This window comes from Myotis daubentonii, chromosome 3 (genome assembly GCF_963259705.1).
Source record: "Myotis daubentonii chromosome 3, mMyoDau2.1, whole genome shotgun sequence".
NCBI classification, from domain to species: Eukaryota; Metazoa; Chordata; class Mammalia; order Chiroptera; family Vespertilionidae; genus Myotis; species Myotis daubentonii.
This window is the reverse complement of record NC_081842.1, coordinates 52,308,067-52,326,750: the sequence shown is the minus strand read 5'-3', so window position 1 is coordinate 52,326,750 and position 18,684 is coordinate 52,308,067. Positions and strand designations below refer to the sequence as shown.

Sequence of the window (18,684 nt, the reverse complement as noted above, 5' to 3'; positions counted from 1 at the left end):
CTCTCTTTTCCTTCCTTCTCTGAAATCAATAAAAACATATTTTTAAAAAAGCTGTGGTACATTTACACCATGGAATACCATGCAACAGTAAAAATGAAGGATCTCTTACTCTTTGAGACAGCATAGAAGGACTTGGAGAGTATTATGCTAAGTGTTATAAACCCAAGTATCACATGATCTCACTCATAAGTGTAATCTAATGAACAGAATAAATTGATGAACAAAATAAATCCAGAGACACAGAAGCATAGAGCAGACTGTGGAATCTCAGAGGGAAGGCGGAGGAGGGTGGGTGGGTGCACTTGCATGCATATATGCATAACCCATGGACACAGACAATGGTGTGATGAAGGCCTGTGGTGAGGGGATGGGATGGACTAGAAGGGATCAGTGGGGAAAAAAGGGTACATCTGTATAACTTTCAACAATAAAGATAAATTTAAAAAAAAATTACACTGGGTTTATAAATAAATTTGAGGGAGAATTTATTTAGTCTCCCTTTCTATGAATAGTATTTCTTTCCATTTCTTTAGGTCTTCATGTATATCTTTCAATAAAGCCTGACAGTTTTCTTCCTGAAAGTTTTTTTTTAAATATATGTATATTTTTATTGATTTCAGAGAGGAAGGGAGAGACAGATAGAAACATCAGTGATGAGAGAGAATTATTGATTGGCTGCCTCCTGCATGCCCCCTACTGGGGATCGAACCTGCAACTTGGGCATGTGCCCTTGACCAGAATTGAACCCAGGACCCTTCAGTCTGCAGGCCAACTCTCTATCCACTGAGCCAAACTGGCTAGAGCCTTCCTGAAGGTTTTAATACAAGTTTTTGTTAGATTTATTTCTGGGGTATTCTCATTTTTGTTCCTCTGATAATTTGTTTAAAATTACATTTTCTAATTCTTTTATGCTGGGATAAACAGTACAGTTGTCTTGTATAGTCATCTCATATCCAGCAGCCTTGTCAAAGTTTATTCTAAAAATTTTTAGATTCTCTGGGCTTTCCTGTTTTAGGTAGTTATCATCTATAAATAATGACAATTGTTTTGTTTCTGACATTTCAGTACTTAGCTTTGTATGTATTTTTCATGTCTATTAACCTTACTAATGTTGGTTGTAATGGTAGTGATATGCTGTAATGTCCCTGATTCTAAAAGGAGTGCTCTTAATATTTCACCATTGGATATATTGTGGCCTGGGTTTCTGGTATATACTGTCTATCAGGTTGCACAAGCTTCCTTCTATAGTGTTGTTACCATAAATAGATGATTAATTTTACCTAATGCCTTTTCTACAGCTACTGAAATGATCACACAGTTTTTCTCCCTAGAGAATGTGGTAAATTATAGTTAGTTGACTGGTATTCAGATGTTGAACTAACACTGCATTCAGTAAACCCAATTTGGTCATGATGCATTCTTTTTTATACTTTCCTGATTTGGCTTGCTATGATTTTGTTTAGGATTTTTGCTTCTGGTTGCATGAGTGAGATCAGACTTAATTTTTCTTTGTTGTGTTATTGATAGGTTTGCAAGGTTTGCATCAAAGTTATATGAGCTTTGTGGAATGGTATTCTATTTTGTGGACTTTTCTATAATTTAACTAATCCCCTTTAAATGGGTATTTAGGTTGTTTCTAGTGTTTTGCTATTATAAGAAACTAGAGGCCCAGTGCATGAAATTCGTGTGTGTTGGGGGGGGGGTTTCCCTCAGCCCAGCCTGCACCCTCTCCAATCTGGGATCCCTTGGGGGATGTCCAACTGCTGTAAACTGGCAGTCGGACATCCCTTTCACAATCCGAGACTGCTGGCTCCCCACTGCTGGCTCCCAACTGCTCGCCTGCCTGCCTGCCTGATTGCCCCCAACTGCCTTCCCCTGCCGGCCTGGTCGCCCCTAACTGCTCTCCTCTGCAGGCCTGGTTGCCCCCAAGTGCCCTCCCCTGCAGTCCTGGTCTCCCCCAACTGCCCTCCCCTGCTGGCCATCTTGTGGCGGCCATCTTGTGACCACATGGGGGTGGCCATCTTGTGCGAGGGCATGATGGTCAATTTGCATATTACCTCTATTATATAGGATGCTGTATTGCAAATCCTTATGCATTTTATTAAGAAGGACAAATGCATACTTGGAGGTTAAATGTTCAGAAATGGAATTACTTGGTCAAAGGGCATCTCAAATTTAATTTTTATAAATACTGTGTTATTTATCTTAGAAGAAATTGACATTTTATCATCTTTCCAGCAGTGTAGTGGTATAACTGTTTCCTGCCATTTCATTGAGGAATTTAGATAAGCACTTTAAGCAAAAGAAGAAAGCAAAACAGAACACACATTTCTTTCCTGCCACATGTGTCTTCTGCTTCACAGTCAAATTGAGAAAAAGGGGGACACATGTAGTACTTTCAATAATAAAGATTAAAAACAATTATTTCTTGAAAGAGTGCTATGAAAATTCACTTCGCTTCCCGCACACTTATGAACTAGTCTGGATCCTACACCTGCCAGTCTACTGAAGCTACCTTGCCAAGGCAGTTAACAACCTTCTTAAGTCCAATGAACTTATCCCATTAATTTCTTTTTATTTATTTTTTATTTTTTTATTCTTGACTCCTCAGCACTACTTGACAAGTGAGCCGTGCCAACATTCTTGAGATATTTCCTCTGGAATTTTGTGATGTTTTGCTCTCTTGTGATTGTTCCTCCTTACTTCTGTAACTCCTCATTCTCATTCTTCATTGTGGTTCCAAATCCTCAGCCTGCTCTTTACATGTTTTGTGTTCTCCACATTTCTGCAATTATTCCTGATTTTACTCTCTACATTCAGGTGATCTCATCTGTAGTCATGACTTCACCCATAGTTTCTAACTATGTAATGAAGACTCCCGACTCTATACCCTTAGCCTAGCTCTCACAACTAGCTTTAGACCTGAATCTACTCCATTGACATACTGAATATTATCTGCATGGTTCACCCATCAATATTTTTTTAAAAATATATTTTATTGATTTTTTACAGAGAGGAAGGGAGAGGGATAGAGAGAAACATCAATGAAAGAGAAACATCGATCAGCTGCCTCCTGCACACCCCCTACTGGGGATGTGCCCACAACCAAGGTACATGCCCTTGACCGGAATCGAACCTGGGACCCTTGAGTCCGCAGCCGATGCTCTATCCACTGAGCCAAACCGGTTAGGGTCACCCATCAACATTTTTAAACTAAGCTCATCATTTTCTTCCTCAGCTCTGCTTTGTCTCCGTCTCTTGGTACCACCATTTACCCAAGTCAGAAGTGTGTATATGTGTCCTTATCTATTTCTTTTCTTTTTATAGCCAGTCTGTTGATAGATTCTCTCAGTTTTCTTATTCTGAATCTTTCTCTTTTCATTCCAACCCCATTTGTCACCTAAAAGGAAACTATTGTTTCCTCTATTCACAACACTTTTGACACCACATGTTTGGGGGGCTGTTCCACAGGAACCAGTTCTCCAACTCTCTGGACACCAACTGGATATCTTGCATTTCAGTTCTGACACTAACCACCTGGAGATAGTGCAGGTTAAGGGCTCAGTCGCACAAGACTATACCACAACTTCAGACACCAGTTTTAAGTCCCAGGTTATCACCTGTACTTCTGACCAACCAGCTATAAATTGGTTCCTGCAACCCCCTTTTCAGGTTTGATAATTTGCTTTAATGGCTCAAAGAACTTAGGGGAACACTTATGTTTACTAGTTTATTATAAAGACTATCATAAAGGTACAAATGATTAGCCAGATGAAGAGTTATATAGGCCGAGGTCTTCTGGAAGGGCCCAGAGTACAGGGCTTCTGTCCTTGTGGAGCTGGGATGTACCATTCTCCCAGCACATGGATATCTCTAAAACCTCTATTTTAGGTTTCTTTTTTTAAAATTGAGGCTTCATCACTAGGCATGATCAATTTTTAACTCAATCTCCAGCCCCTCTTTCCTTCCTGGAGGATGAGGAAGTGGAACTGAAAGTTCCAAGCTTTTGATCATGGCTTAGTCTTTCTGGTGGGCAGCCCCCATCCTGAAGCTGTTCAGGAGTCCACCCAGAGTAGCCTCATAAGAGCAAAAAGCATTCCAGGGGATTTAGAAGTTCTGTATAAGACACTCCCTATTGCCTCCATCACTCAGGAAATTATATGAGTTTTAAGAGCTAAATGTCATGAACCAGGAACAGAGACCAAATACGTATTTCTTATCATGCCCACCATTTTAATTCAAGCTACTATCACCTTTTGTCTGGATCACTATAGTAGTCTTCACCCCTCAGATCCTTCTTGCTGAAGTCTTAAATGTTTTTCTAAAACATTAGATCATACCACTCCTCGCCACCTAGCACAGTATCTTGGATATTCACTCTGTGTGTATTTGCTGATGAAAGGATGAATGTGTAAATAGGTTTTTTTCTTCTCTTTTTTAGGCCTTAAAAATTTATCACAGATTTTAAAGTGAAAATTTAGGTTGTATTTCTTAAATTGATCTATATAGTTCTTTTATGCACTTGTCCTTATATCAGTATAGAGTTTTGAATAATATTTTATTATTAGATCAGTATCTGCTTCATTGTTTAAAGACAAGATTTTATTTAAAAAATAGGGACTTATTAGGCCTAGTTGGTTTGGCTCAGTGGATAGAGTGTTGGCCTGCGGACTGAAGGGTCCCAGGTTCGGTTCTGGTCAAGGGCACATGCCTGCGTTGTGGGCTTGATCCACCCCAGTGGCGGGGAGGGTGGGAAGGGTGCAAGAGGCAGCCAATCAATGATTCTCTCTCATCATTGATGTTTCTCTCTCTCTCTCTCTCTCTCTCTCTCTCTCTCTCTCTCTCTCTCTCTCTCTCTCTCTCTCCCCCTCTTCCTTCCTTTCTGAAATAAAAAAAATAATAATAAAAAAAATAATTAAAAATAGGGGCTTATTAGAAATTTATGGTCTAGTAAGGCTTGAGCTGTTCAATCTGAGTGATGAAGATCTGACTAAGCTCAGCCACTTTAATATTATTTTTAAACTTAAGTTATTTACACTTTGAGTTTTATCATCTGAAAAGTGGATATAATATCTAACTTGTGGCACTATTGAGGATTGAGTAGGTATTTTATGTGAAGGTGCTTGGTACATAATAGGAATTAAATTAATTTTAAAGTTATGATGTAATGCCATAAATATAAACTACATACTACTATTTTAACTTAAAAAATTTTGTCTTACAGATTGTGTGTGTACCATATCAGTGGCGTATAACTATGCTCATCATTGTTCTTGTAAATGCCCTTGTATCTATCATGGTGGAGGTAAGCACTTCAGATAATCAAATGGCTAACTTGCTGCTTTGGGATTCTTGGTGATTTAATGGTAATGGGGGAAGAGAACAGGTAGTATTATGGAAGCCTACAAAGTTTCAGTTTCATTTTAGTTAAGTTTTTTTAGCCTTTTCTTCTGACATTTCCATTAACTGATAGTGGTCATATTAAGGGATATTACGTAGCTACACTCATACAGATAGGAGAAAATAAGCAGTGAGTTAGCAAAAATTAGTGATTGATAGAAAGGAGAGAAGATTGGTGCTCAGAATTGTTGGGGGAAGGGAGGAGGCACATCAATAAAGAGGAAATCACCAAACTGGACGGGTTGTGGGGTGGGGATGTGGGTGGAAATTGGTGCTCAGGCAGCCCATTAACTGGTGGCCAAGAAATCAGAGTGGGGTAGTACCACTGAGTCCTGTGATATATGGTACAATTTCCCATTTAAGGAAGAAGGGGGACTTTCTCCATGAAAAGTCATAAATATTAATAATAGAGTTTATTGAGAGTATAAAATAATGACCGTTATGAATTTACCCAGTCTCAGCATTGATTAGTGGAACTTCCTCTTTGATATTTGCTTTTAAATTCCCTCTAGAGGTCATAAGGACTCTCTGATCCATTGTGTATTGTACAATTACTCTCCTATTAGTATTGCCTTTAGATCCATTTCTATAAAAGAAACTGCTGAGTTCTCATTTGCTGTTTGTTAATATAATTTTGTCTGTTCTCCAAACTATTATTATTCTCTTCTACAGTAACAACATATGAAATGGAAAGAGATAACAGGTGTGATTTTTAAGTGAAGGGTTTCATAGGACATGATTTTGAATTAAAATTAGGTAATTTGTGAAATATATACTTTAATGATACTATTTCTAGACTTGGAAATGATGCTTAATTTGTTATCTTTCTAAAAGATGACTTCGTATTTAAATTTGGACCATAGTTGGCAGCATGGATTTTATGGTACTGAAACTGATCTTTTTAAAGTGCCCACTGGAATGTGTTTTTGCTATTGTATGGTCTATAGAAAGCACATCCAAGACATTGTATTTTAAAAGCTTTTCTTTTTCTATAGGATAAGTTCAACTTTTCACTCAAATGTTTAAGATATATGTATATATATTTTTAAAAACAGATATTTTTAGGGAATCCTTTTATAAACCCTCATAATGTTTTACTCTTGCTCACCATCAAAAGAATTATTTGTGTTGGATTCTGAAAATCATATTCATATATAGATTTAGCTACATATAGAATTAATTTTAAATATTCAATGGAAATAACTGTTAAGAAAAAGACTGGATTATAAGCATTATTTTAATATGGGGAGCCCGACTATTCATATAAAAGTCATGTTTTGTGGAAAATGTAGAGGTCCCATTTTATCAACAATTTTATGATGATTTGCATTTATCATAAAAGTCATGTTATTTTTTGTCTGTTTGCAATATTAACTGAAATTCTCTATATAACAATCAAGTCATGTTTTTTACTAATGATTCAGCATTGTGTGATCCTTTTTAAATGTGCACATTAATAAAGAATGACATAGTCATTTTTAATTCTTAACTCACTGGAATATCTCTCAGAACTTCTGCCTTGACATGGTCCTTTGGAAAGTTGTGTTCAATCGAGACAGACAAGGAGAGTATCGCTTCACCACCACACAGCCAGCACAGGTTGGAATTCAGCACTTGCTCTCAATTCTTCATGTATACCCAGGCTCTCTCAGTGTATACTCTGCATTCTGTAGACTGGTGTTCTGTTGTGTGTTGCTTCAACCTTTTTCCATATGCCTGGCATTTCATTTCTTGTAAGGAGTCCTAGAAAATTCATGGCAAACCTTTGTTACAGGCTTCTCAGGACTTCAGAAATTTCATAAGTCTTTTTTCCATTCCAATCCTTATCTTGTGTTTATGTAAAGGTCTTGTCCTCAGTGGTGAGAGTTAATTTTTCCATTCCTGTCTGGCTTAAATGTTATGTTTTTTGGTTTTCATGAGTCCCATTAGAAGCTAAATGACATGTATGTAAACAAAGTTATGAAATAGGAATTATTCCTAAATGGATCAGAGTCCAAAGGTCAAAATTTTCAGCAATTATTTCTGATTTATTGTTACTGTATCTTAATTTTGGGTGGCTTTTAGACTTTTCTCAGCATATGTCTTTTATCCTTCAGAAAATTTTCAGGCAGTGTTCATTTTTTACAAACCATGGCTTAGGATTTTTTATTCTTTTGGACCCATTATATTACTTATTATTTGAAAGATATGCAAGTGCAGTGATAAAAAAGAGAATGAGATATAAACCCATTTCCTGGTGTTAGGGTTTTGACCTATAGTTTTTCATAGAAAATATTAGTCTTATTTTTTAAACCGATGCCATTGAATTACATACAGCTCTACAGTTTGTTTTTTCAGTTAATCCTTTCCTGAGGATATTTTTTCCATTGCTTTCCAGAGAGAATGAAAGGGAGGCAGGGAGGGAGAGAGAGAAACATCGATGTGAGAGACACATCAACTGGCTGCCTCCCACATGTCCCACTGAGGTCAGGGAGGGAACCTGTAACCCAGGTACATGTTTTTGACCAGGTATGTGAGACCCTTCAGACCTGGGACTGATGCTGTAACCACTGAGTCACACCAGCCAGGGCTCTACAGCTTTTGGGGTATAGAGAACTTAATGATGCAGTCTCACCTCCTCATTATCTTACCCCTTTGTTGGTAGTGGATGAGGTATCCTAAATATTTTACTAAAGATTTCTGTATCTAAATCTTTTATTCATCATGAGCCATGCAAGGAAACTTTTAGAGTTCAAAAGGATTCCTTGGCATTGCTGAATTGGGCTATTCACTTATTTTTAGCTTTTTTTTTTTTTTTAACCTAAGTAGCAACTTCTTGAGTTTTATTTGGTAATTTGGCAGGCTTGATGCCCAGTGTAATACCAGATGATCCTTTGATAAGAGGTCCTGGAGAGTGCTATTCTTTTTTCTAAAGCTTCATGATGGATGAGTAGTGATCTATATATATAAAAGGCTAATATGCACAGTGTCCCCTCGGGAGTTCGACTGGGAGACTGGGAGTTCAGTTGCTCACTATGATGTCCGCGGACCACCAGGGGTGGCATGGAATGAAGGAAGGCCCCAGCCGGCAGCTGGGGAAGGAAGCCCTGGCCAGCAGCTGGAAGGCCCCCATCAGCCCTGATCGCCAGCCAGGTCTAAGGACCCTTACTGGTGCATGAATTTTGTGCACCGGGCCTCTAGTAGTTTTATAATGATGGGATGAGTTTGGAATCAGCTTCAGTTTCTTTTCCTCAAAGCAGTGTAATGCCTTAGTAGTGGGTATGACCAGAACTGTATTAGGGACTCAGTTCCTTTAGCTAAATCTCCTGTGTCTATATTTCTTTCCTTTTGATTACCTCACTACATTACTTCAGAAGTTAACTTTGGCTCATATGAGATACTTGTATTGGTAAGGCACAAGCCAAGGAAAATATTTACCATGAGTTATCAGCTTCTCCAGGGAGATCTACGACTGACAGGAAGTAAATGCAGGTTCTGAAGAGGAGTTATATACCCCGACTTAGTCAAAATTGGGTATCAAAAAGCTGTAAACATTTGAATTGGAATCCCTCTTCATTGTTCAACCAAAATTAAATGGAAGAAAATCCTATCCTTTCCTACATCTCTATTTTTTAAACATTTATTAATAAGTATCTGCCCTCATTTTTAAGAGTTTGTGCCTCTCACATGCAGTCTTACCTCTGAAGCATTTAGGGGAGAGAGTGAAGGTAGAGAGAGTGAGTGGTCTAGAGCAGGTAGCTCTAGCATGTCCCGTGTGCTTACCAGTTCTGAGAATCATTGACTAGACAAGAATTTTAGTCTTCATTTTCTATGGTCAAGATTAAGAAATTATTGGCTTTAAAAAGAGTATTTATAACCTCTTAACACAGAATGATACACTTCTGTCTTCTGACATTTGTGTGTGTAATGGAGTGTCACTCTTCATATTTATGATTCTTCAAGGGCCAATCCTATAAAAGCCTAATATGCAAATTGTGCCCTTGATTGGGAGTTTGACCAGTGGGTAAGGCCGGCTGGCTAATTGCCCACAGCCCCTTCCCCTGGCCGGCCCTGCCCCTGATCAGGGTGGGCCAGCCAGACCCCACCCATGCATGAATTTGTGCACCGGGCCTCTAGTTAGTCATATTACTGTAAGGCTGTGGTTCTCAATCAGGGTCATTTGGCAGTACCTAGAGACATATTTGGTTGTCACGGTTTGGGGCTGGGGGGGTGCTACTGCTAACATGTAGTTGGGTGGACACTGGGGATGCTGCTAAATAAACATCCTATAGTAGTATGCAGGACAACCCAGATGTCTAGTCCCAGATGTCAGTAGTACCTGCCATAGGTGAAAAAGAAAGTAAAGTTGAGGGTGCCAGCTACACCTAGGATTTCTGTGGCTGCCATAATTGTCCCTCACCACAAACTCCTGTTCCACATTTGCCCATTCTGTATGTGCGCTTTCTACCGAGAATCCCATGAGGTCTTCTCAAACTGCAACTCCCAACCTTCTATACTAATGTCAAGAGAAGAAAATTTTTCTTTCTTCTTTTCCTTCCTTACCATATGTACCCAGGGACCACTGAGTTGGGTTGAAAGCTAGAGAACCTTGACTAGGCTTCAGGTCTTAGACTCTTGAATTGGGAAGTCAAGAACCTCACCTGGAAATATCTGGTAACCATATCAAAAAAAAAATCTGGTGATCTACAAGGTGCTTTACACTTCCAGGATCCTTCCAATTTTAAGGCATTTCTAACTTCATTTTATACGTAGAGAAATAGCATTCAGTCCACTTGCCAAGATTTTGCATCTAATGAAATGGCAGAGTTGGGAGTTGAAGCCATGGTTTCTGATTTCAGGAGGAGTGTTTTCCCACTATTCCACATTGCCTCCTATGTGGGGGCTATATAGGTGTAAGTTAATATAACAATCACATGACAAAATGGAGACAAACCATAGCTACTGTTGTCAATACCTGCTTTTTATGGTAGACACCGTATGAGGCATTTTATATAAATTCTCTCTAATTGTTACTACAATCTCAAGATATAGAAATGTCTTCAGTTTCTGCCAATTCCACAGATGAGGAAACAGTGTTAGAACTGAGATTCAGATTCACATTTACCTGTAACCCAGGCCCATAATATTTCTAGGCCAAAAAAGCTCCTATCTAGTCTTTAAAGACAAAATAAGTATCACTTTTTATTTAATAGATACTGTGTTATACTTAGCCTACTGGACATTCATGCAGCTAACCTAATTTAGATACAGGAAGGGTTTTTACATAATACTAATTTATTTCCTATAGTGATTGTTTTGCTTCTGGATGCTAGGTGGCCTGAATGAAATTGAAAACAGGTTAAGTAAACCACATGCAAATAATCAAAGTTAAAACTTTTATGTAGCTAAATATTTCTCAGATGTTAAGACTTATTCTCTGACCAAAAAACAAAAATCTTGATATACAGTGGTTTTCAAGCAAACGTTTTCTTCAATAAATGCCTTTGAACTTCATCCTTGATCTACTGAATGAAAGTTTTTAGTGGAGTGCCCCATCATCTCTATACAGCTTTACCCTGTTTGAGAAGATCTGTGCTACATGGTCTCTTGGTGTCTTGGTGGCTGCTTAGTGGTAGATGTGGAACTAGAATTGTAGTTTGATCCTGCCTGAGGATTTGTGCCTGTTATATTTTCCTTTTTGGGGGTGGAGGGGGGGAATCCAAGTGTTAGCTATAGTCTTTATGCCACTTAGAATATTGTTCGGGCTTATGTAGATGTAATGCTAATTCTAATTGTCCTTACTTGTTTTATATTCAGGATTGGTATGGAAGAAGACTTTTATGAAAACCATAGTACCATTATAACATGTCCTGCAAGCCTGGCTTTATATTTTACATGCTACCCATGAAAACATTTCCTAAAAGACACTGCAAAGATTAAACTGGCATTGGGGTTCTAGAATGAACAGTTTGTAATGGTCTAAGAAGCAGGGGAATTTTAGCTGTAGATCTTTTTGGAAGTTCTTTGTGGTTTCTCTGTTGGTCTGTGGTAGCCTCTTTCCCTTTTCCAAGGGATACATGTGGTTATTTAACCAGGGTTTCCTTTCAGGAGCCAACCAAAAGCTCCAGTTGCTATGGCTCATGTGTTCTCCTGCTTCTGAGACCTATCCCTAGGTGTTCAGGGAGATCTAAGTGCTCATTCTGAGTCCTGTGATGCTCCCCCTCTTCACTTTCTAGTGCACAGTGCTTGCTTTTCTCCTCTTGCCACCATCTTCTCTCTGGATTTATTTTTCATTCCAGCATGCCTGTAACACCTTTTATTTTCTCTACCGGTGTGTTATATTGTGTTTGAGGATGTGTGTGGTATGTTTGTGCTTGCAAACTAACAAATCTATGCTTGTTTATAGTATATTTTTTGTGTATGATGTTTGGGGGAGGTGAGGACACGAGAACAAAATACGTGTCTAATTACAGTGGAGGGGATACCCCTAGTGTTTCTTATGACTTCATTTATTTTTTCTGAATGATAACAAGTGTACCTTGCTTTTAATAGGGCCATGAGGATTTTTTAAAACATACATGCTAATGTAAAAAGAATACTATTCAGCCCTGGCTGGATGGCTCAGTTGGTTGAAGTGTTGTCCCGTACACCAAGCAGTTGCAGATTCGCTCTCCCAATTGGGGTGGCACCAATTGATGTTTCTCTCTCACATCTCTCTCTCTCTCTCTCTCTCTCTCTCTCTCTCAAAAAAGTCAATAAACATATCCTCGGGTGAGGATTTAAAAAAGAAAAAATGCTATTCAATTGCGATTCTGTTTGCAATGAAATTGGCTTTAATTTTATTGCTTGCCTCACTTTCCGCAGGTAGGGAACAGTGGATTAGAGCTGTGTATGTGTGTCTTCCATTTGAATACACTTGGCTGTGACTTTCCTTAACTCTGCATTGTCCTTCAACCCTGCTGGCTCATCTGGACAGACAAGGCCATATGTTTCTGGTTTTTTGTTTTGTCTGTTTGTTTTCTTACAATCACCATTCACCATTAATCTCTTCCTGTGAGCCTTTAAAAGTGCTACATGCCATAAAATAAAAAGTGATGGCTTTCAGATTGATTTAGGAACAATGGTCTTTTCTGCAACTAAATTGAAGACTTTAAACACCTTGGAAAAAAGATCCAAGTAGTGAGCCCTCATCTCAGATTAAATGTTAAGGTTTGTTGTGTACGAGCCTACCCTGGAAAGGAATTGTTAGTTATTTGGATCACCTGAAGAATCCTGTATCATCTTGTGGGCTTCTTTTAAGGTGATGGTAATAGCTCTCTTTATAGCTAGATGGCTAATCATAAAATCTGTACCTCCTCTCTCCCCCCAGAATTGTAAAGTATAACTTGTTACCACAGTTTTTGCCTATAAATTCTGTATAGCAGTGCAGCTTACTGTGTTTTGTTGACAAAGTAAGCAGACCTTTAAAAGCATTCAGTTATTATTTATAGTGAGCTCAGTGCTGCCACATGCCCACAGTTTTGGAGAAGGAAAGAGTAGCAGGTTCCTGGTGGTTGTCTCAATCAAATAAGAGGACCTACCAAGTCCAAATGTAGAAAAGTGTAAGAGTTTTCATATTAAAGTATTTTGCTGTTCTCCATTGGCAAATGTAGAAACATGTTTCTGAACACATATGTTATAACAAATCTGCCTTTCTTGATCATGAAAATATTTTGGATGTTAACATATTAGAATGTTCCTCTCCGTTATGTTATGCTTCCATTTTGTGAGATTGTTTCAATTGAGATTAGACCTAGTTGTAGACTGGGTTATGTATTAATGGCAGAATAAAAAACCTGGGATTTGGTTTTGCTTTGGAGAAACAAAAGCCAAAATAATTAAAAATTGATCATTCTTTAGAGGTGAATATAATTAGTTCTTGGTATAGTTGTTTACTTTTACTTCATTTTTAAAAAGATTTTGTATTGATTTTAGAGAGAGAGGAAGGGAGAAGGAGAAAAAGATAGAAGCATCGATGTGACAGAGAAACATCGATCGGCTGGTTACTACACGCCCCTACTGGGGATTGAGTCCACAACCTGGGCATGTGCTCTGACTGGGAATGGAACCGACAACCTTTCGGTGCACGGAACAACACCCAACCAACTGGGTTTATTTCATTTCTTTACCACAAATTTCAGTTAAGATAAATTCTGAGGGCCTCTACTGCATTTATATTTCTTTACAATAACAGGGGACTCTGCTTTCTTGTTCTTCGAGAATTATTTATCTAAGATCACAGTCATTAAAAACATCAGGATTAATCAGAAGAATTTCAATGACAACAGAGCTTTTTATAATGAAATAATACTAAGAAATAGTACTTGCTTTATAGCTTTGTATGTACCTCCTCTTAAAGGTAGAGCATCAAGGGTAACCATCATTATAAAATAAAATTGTTTTTGTATGAATGAAAATGTGGCTTTAAAAGAAGTGAATGACATTAAACATGATCTAAGTTCTTATTTTGACCTAACAATATTTTCATAATGTTTTATGTTTTAAAAGGTAATATTAACAGGAACAATGATATTTTTTACACTGCTTTCTTCCAAAAATGATCTAGTACCAAAGGATAGTTTGGGATAGAAGATGAGAGTTTCCATATTGAATATTAAAATATTAAAAATATTTTCTCTTTCTGAATAGTTTAAAATAATTCTTGATGCAATAGATGTTTTGTGTTATCCAGATCTGCAAGTTATTTTAAAAATGTATTTATACATAAAGAAATGGGAAAAAAAGTATACATACACAAGAGGTTAGGTCTATATAACCTAAATAAAATAAAGTATATTACATTGATAACTAAAACATCTAACCTTTAAAAATGTTCCTAAATAATTGAAAGCTTACTTTTTTACATGGATTTTTTTTTCATTTGTTTATGCTCAAAAGTCATTTCGTCTTATTTTTTTGTGTTGACGTACTCTGCTTTAACAAATTTGTTAAAAACAAGCAGCCTTTAATCTTCTGGGGTGTTCTTTTTCCTTATTTCCTTAGGAGTCAGTGGATTATTGGGGGAAATGCTGCTTGTCCTGTGCCCTTGACTGTAGGAAGAAGATACCGAAAGCAAAGTACATGTATCTGGCTCAGGAGCTCTTGGTTGACCCGGAATGGCCACCAAAACCTCAGACAACAACAGAAGCTAAAGCTTTAGTTAAAGAAAATGGATCATGTCAAATCATCACCATAACATAGCAGTGCATCAGTCTCGGTGGGATGCTAGTAGCAGTATTGAACAGAATGTAATTTAGGACTTCCTGATCCTGTGTGTCAGATGGCATCATTTCAAATCTGTGCTCCTTCTGATACAGTAGCTGATTTCAGAGCTTTTCTTTTTTTTAAACAAAAGAAACAAAAATAAAAGATTGGCATGCCAGCTAAATTAATAATCTGTGAAGTCCTCTTTCTTTATTCAGTAACTCTGAATATTATTATTTCCACAATGTTCTTGATTATTACCCTCAGTGATACTCTATATAGGGTATAGAAGAAAGTTGGTATTTGGTAGGGTTTTAGACATTAGCCCTTGAGACTTAGTTTACACCTTTAAATTTATTTTCACAACTCCTCTTAGAAAAGGTCCTTGTTTATATACAGGCCCTAAATTTATGATTAGGCTCTAGTGAAAATAGTTAAAAAGCCTGTTTTCATTTGATTCCAACATTTCTTCCAAAGAATTCTATATATACATATACCAGATTCCTTTGATAATCCAGAGTTAGGAGTGAGTTTTATGGTGTTGCTTATAGAACAACTCAGGTAATTTCCACTTATGGTTTTATATTTTCTGTACAAACTGCCTGGGTTTTATTTTTCTAATCAGCAAGGTGCTTCACTGACTTCTGGAGATGTCCCTCAAAACTGTTAATGTGTCTGTGCTGTCTGGGGTCAGTAGTGTAATTGGCTTTAGTTAAATGTTGTAAACCTTTTTCATTAGGAAAAAATTATTTTTTTTGTAATAGATGTGGATCTATCTTTCTGATATCTCTCCATACCTGTTTTTTCCCCCCTCTCAGGTTTTATATTATTTTAAATGTCTTTTATTTTCTGCTTCTTTAATTTTCTAAAAACATTGGATAGTAGTAAGCTAGCTTTTTGTTTGCTTTTTGCTATTTTTTAGTTTTTTTATTTAGATTTTTGCCTTCTAAAATTTTAAAGATTTGATGTATGTCTATTCTATCAATAATAAGGCTTAAAAAAATGAGTGGTTTTTGAACAAGTGCTAAATTTGTTCAAAGCAGTATGAACTTGGTGAGAATTTGTTTTATGCCATTAGGTGGCGCCAGAGGTCAGAGTTTACCTGTTTTGGATTGGATGTTTACAAAGGAACATGCTTTGGTGGTGGCATTTTCTGGGAGAAAAGAAAAATGGAAATAAAGTTAAAGAATAGACATTCATTGAATCAGATGAAATGTGAATAATATTTTTCACCTTTCTGTTTTGCCTAGATAATGTTTAAATTCTAAACAAAATAAAAGTAACTTTAAAAATGCCTTTATAGGTAAGATCCAGTAGTTTGACAGAGTCCACAGTTATGGATAAACAAGGAAACTGATACTGCTGTAAAATGGACACTAAACTTCTATAAGTATGTGATATTATCCTGTGTTCTTCCTTAACCAGTAGCATGGGTGTACTGTTCACCTCTAGCTGGTCATTATTTTCCTGATCTGTACTTACCAATTTACCAAATGTTACGCAGAACTGTAGAATCAAATGATTCTCATTTTTTGTGGTGTAGAGATATGAATGATGTTTGGTGACTATAGAAAAATGTAAGTTACACTCAGGATCACTGTTATTGCTATTGCCACTGATGATTCTCACAAAAAAAAAAAGTTTCCATAAAAAAAATAATATGCTATTAATACACATTAGATAAGAACAGTTGTTCCATGAATGATTCTATGAAGCTATGCATCTTAGACCTCTTGAGCTGTGAATTAGCACTGTTTTCTATACTTATTCTCTTGATTGTTTTATAATTTCCACATTTATTTTCAACATGTATAAGTGTTATTCTTCAGTGATTTCCCAGAATTATAAATCTTATTCTTTGATTTAAATACTGAAGCATATAATTAAGGTAATTACTAGTAGCAGCTTAAAAACCCAATTATCAGACTGTATTTAACATCTTTAAGAGCATGATCATAAAGAGCGATATTTTTTACACCCTCCCTTTTTTTAACATTTAGATTTTATAAGGGTTTTATATCTCATCTGTCTATGTTGCTTTCAAAGGAATAAGGTTTTTAGGTAGGTGGAAAAGCATTTGTAGGAAGTTAGATTTGAACTAAGTGGGTTGTTCAAGTTGTAATTGATGGCTTCCAGAATATTATTTGAGGAATGTTTGTGAATATAGGTGTGGGTCCTACTCAGTGCCATAGATAGAGTTCTCTCTCTGTAGGTCACCATTACATAGTAATTTTGATTGTTAATTTCACATTAAATTATTTGAGTGTATACAGACGTAAACTTTAAAATCTGTACATATATTATTTTGGTTTATTAAGATTAATAAATATTGCCGCTTTAAATTTTATTTATGCACATACTTAAGGACAGAAATGTCCGGGAAAATAATTGTGAAATAATGATATGTAACTTTTTAACTTTTTAAATAAATAAGATTTTTAATGTGTGTCTCCCTCAGGGTTGTTTAAAGTTTTTTTTCTCCCTCAAATATAAATAGTGGTGACTATGTTTTGTATCTTCTAGCACCAACTGCTGTAAGGCATTGCTGCAAATAATGCTTGAATAAAAGTGGCTAAGCCAACAACAAAATGAATACTTTTATATTAGTTTTATAATCCTTGCATTTGAGAGCTTTCCAAATTGCACTTGCATTTAAACAAAACTGTTGCAGTTTTTACTGTATTTATTTTGTTATCCCTGTTTATGAAAATACTGCGCAGTTTCAAAGGCATGGTAAAAATATCAGTGTTTATATATTCTGTTTCCAAAACAGCTATACATACACTGTTCAGAGAAGAGCAAAATTCAGGCTTTAGAAAACGCTCTAAGATATCTTGCATGTAATTTTGACATATCTGAAATAGGTTTTTGTATATTTATGGTGGGAGGTGGTTGGGAACTTTTAGCAAAATAAGGGATGTTAATTTTTGTACAGTCTGTGGGTATTTACACATATTTTTTAATGTATTAAAATTTGGTAATTATGTGCACATTAAATTAATAAAATAGTTAACTTCCTGTTATGATTTGTTAATTCCCTAAGGCTTTGGAATTTTTTTAAGAAACTTTATATCAGAAATGATATTGCATCTTTATATTTTTTAAATTATATTGCTGCTCAAGAATGGTACCCTGATGTCAAAAAGGCATACATTCATAATTGTACATTCAGCACTGTAAATAACCGTATGAAATTTTTTTTGATTGAAGCATTCAAAATAAAAATCTAAATGAATAAAATAGATTTCTTTTTTTTTCTGTGTCTTTATACATGTTTCCTTTTTAGTTAAATGGGTTTATTTTCCTGCTTAATACTTTCCCATTTCCTTTTTTTTTTTTTATTACATTGGGGGTTTTTTTTGTTGTTTTTTAAAAGATGTTTTTATTTATTTCAGAGATGAAGGGAGAGAGAGAGAGAGATCAATGATGGCGTCTGGCCACAGTGGCTCAGTGGTTGAGCATCAACCCATGAACCAGGAGATTCAATTCCGGTCAGGGCACATGCTTGGGTTGTGGGCTCAATCCCAGAGGGGGGTGTGCAGGAGGCAGCCAATTAATGATTCTCATCATTGATGTTTCTATCTTTCTCCCTCTCTCTTCCTCTCTGAAATAAAAGTATTTTTTAACAATTAAAGAAACATCAATGATGAGAATCATTGATTGGCTGCCTCCTTCACAATCAGGGATTGAGCCTACAACCCAGACATATGCCCTGACTGGGAATCAAACTGTGACCACCTGGTTCCTAGGTTGACACTTAACCACTGAGCCCCACAGCCAGGCTAACTGGATGTTTGAAGGAAATAAATACAGCATTCCACACTTATGTCTGTGACCATCCGCGGAAACCTATCAGTCACATACAATGTAGAGCCAAATGTTAAGTGTCAGGAGGTCTGAGGGAAATGGTGAACTATAAAATTAGGGAGTTAGTCTCTTAATAGTTGGGAAGATCAAAAGCTAATACTGTGTAAGGCATGGTGCGTTTGAAGTGAAGTGGTATCTGTGGGTGCCAAAGGAGCCCTCCAAGGGGAGAGAAGCTGTGGAGCTAACTGCTGGCCA

General features: G+C 36.7%; 1 protein-coding gene across 6 annotated transcripts in view; it reads left to right on the top strand.

The window, feature by feature from the left end:
• Nucleotides 1-17,866, top strand: part of ATP13A3 (ATPase 13A3) — a 107,844-nt gene extending 89,978 nt beyond the window's left edge. For 5 of the 6 annotated variants that reach the window (XM_059687430.1, XM_059687428.1, XM_059687429.1 and 2 more), the window contains 3 exons: nt 5,225-5,305; nt 6,910-6,999; nt 14,422-17,866. In XM_059687430.1, coding sequence (XP_059543413.1) covers nt 5,225-5,305; nt 6,910-6,999; nt 14,422-14,619 — 369 coding nt within the window. In that variant the 3' untranslated portion in view covers nt 14,620-17,866. The remainder of the gene's footprint in view (nt 1-5,224; nt 5,306-6,909; nt 7,000-14,421) is intronic. The other variant, XM_059687431.1, reaches the window with a different exon arrangement.
• Nucleotides 17,867-18,684: the final 818 nt, after the last annotated feature.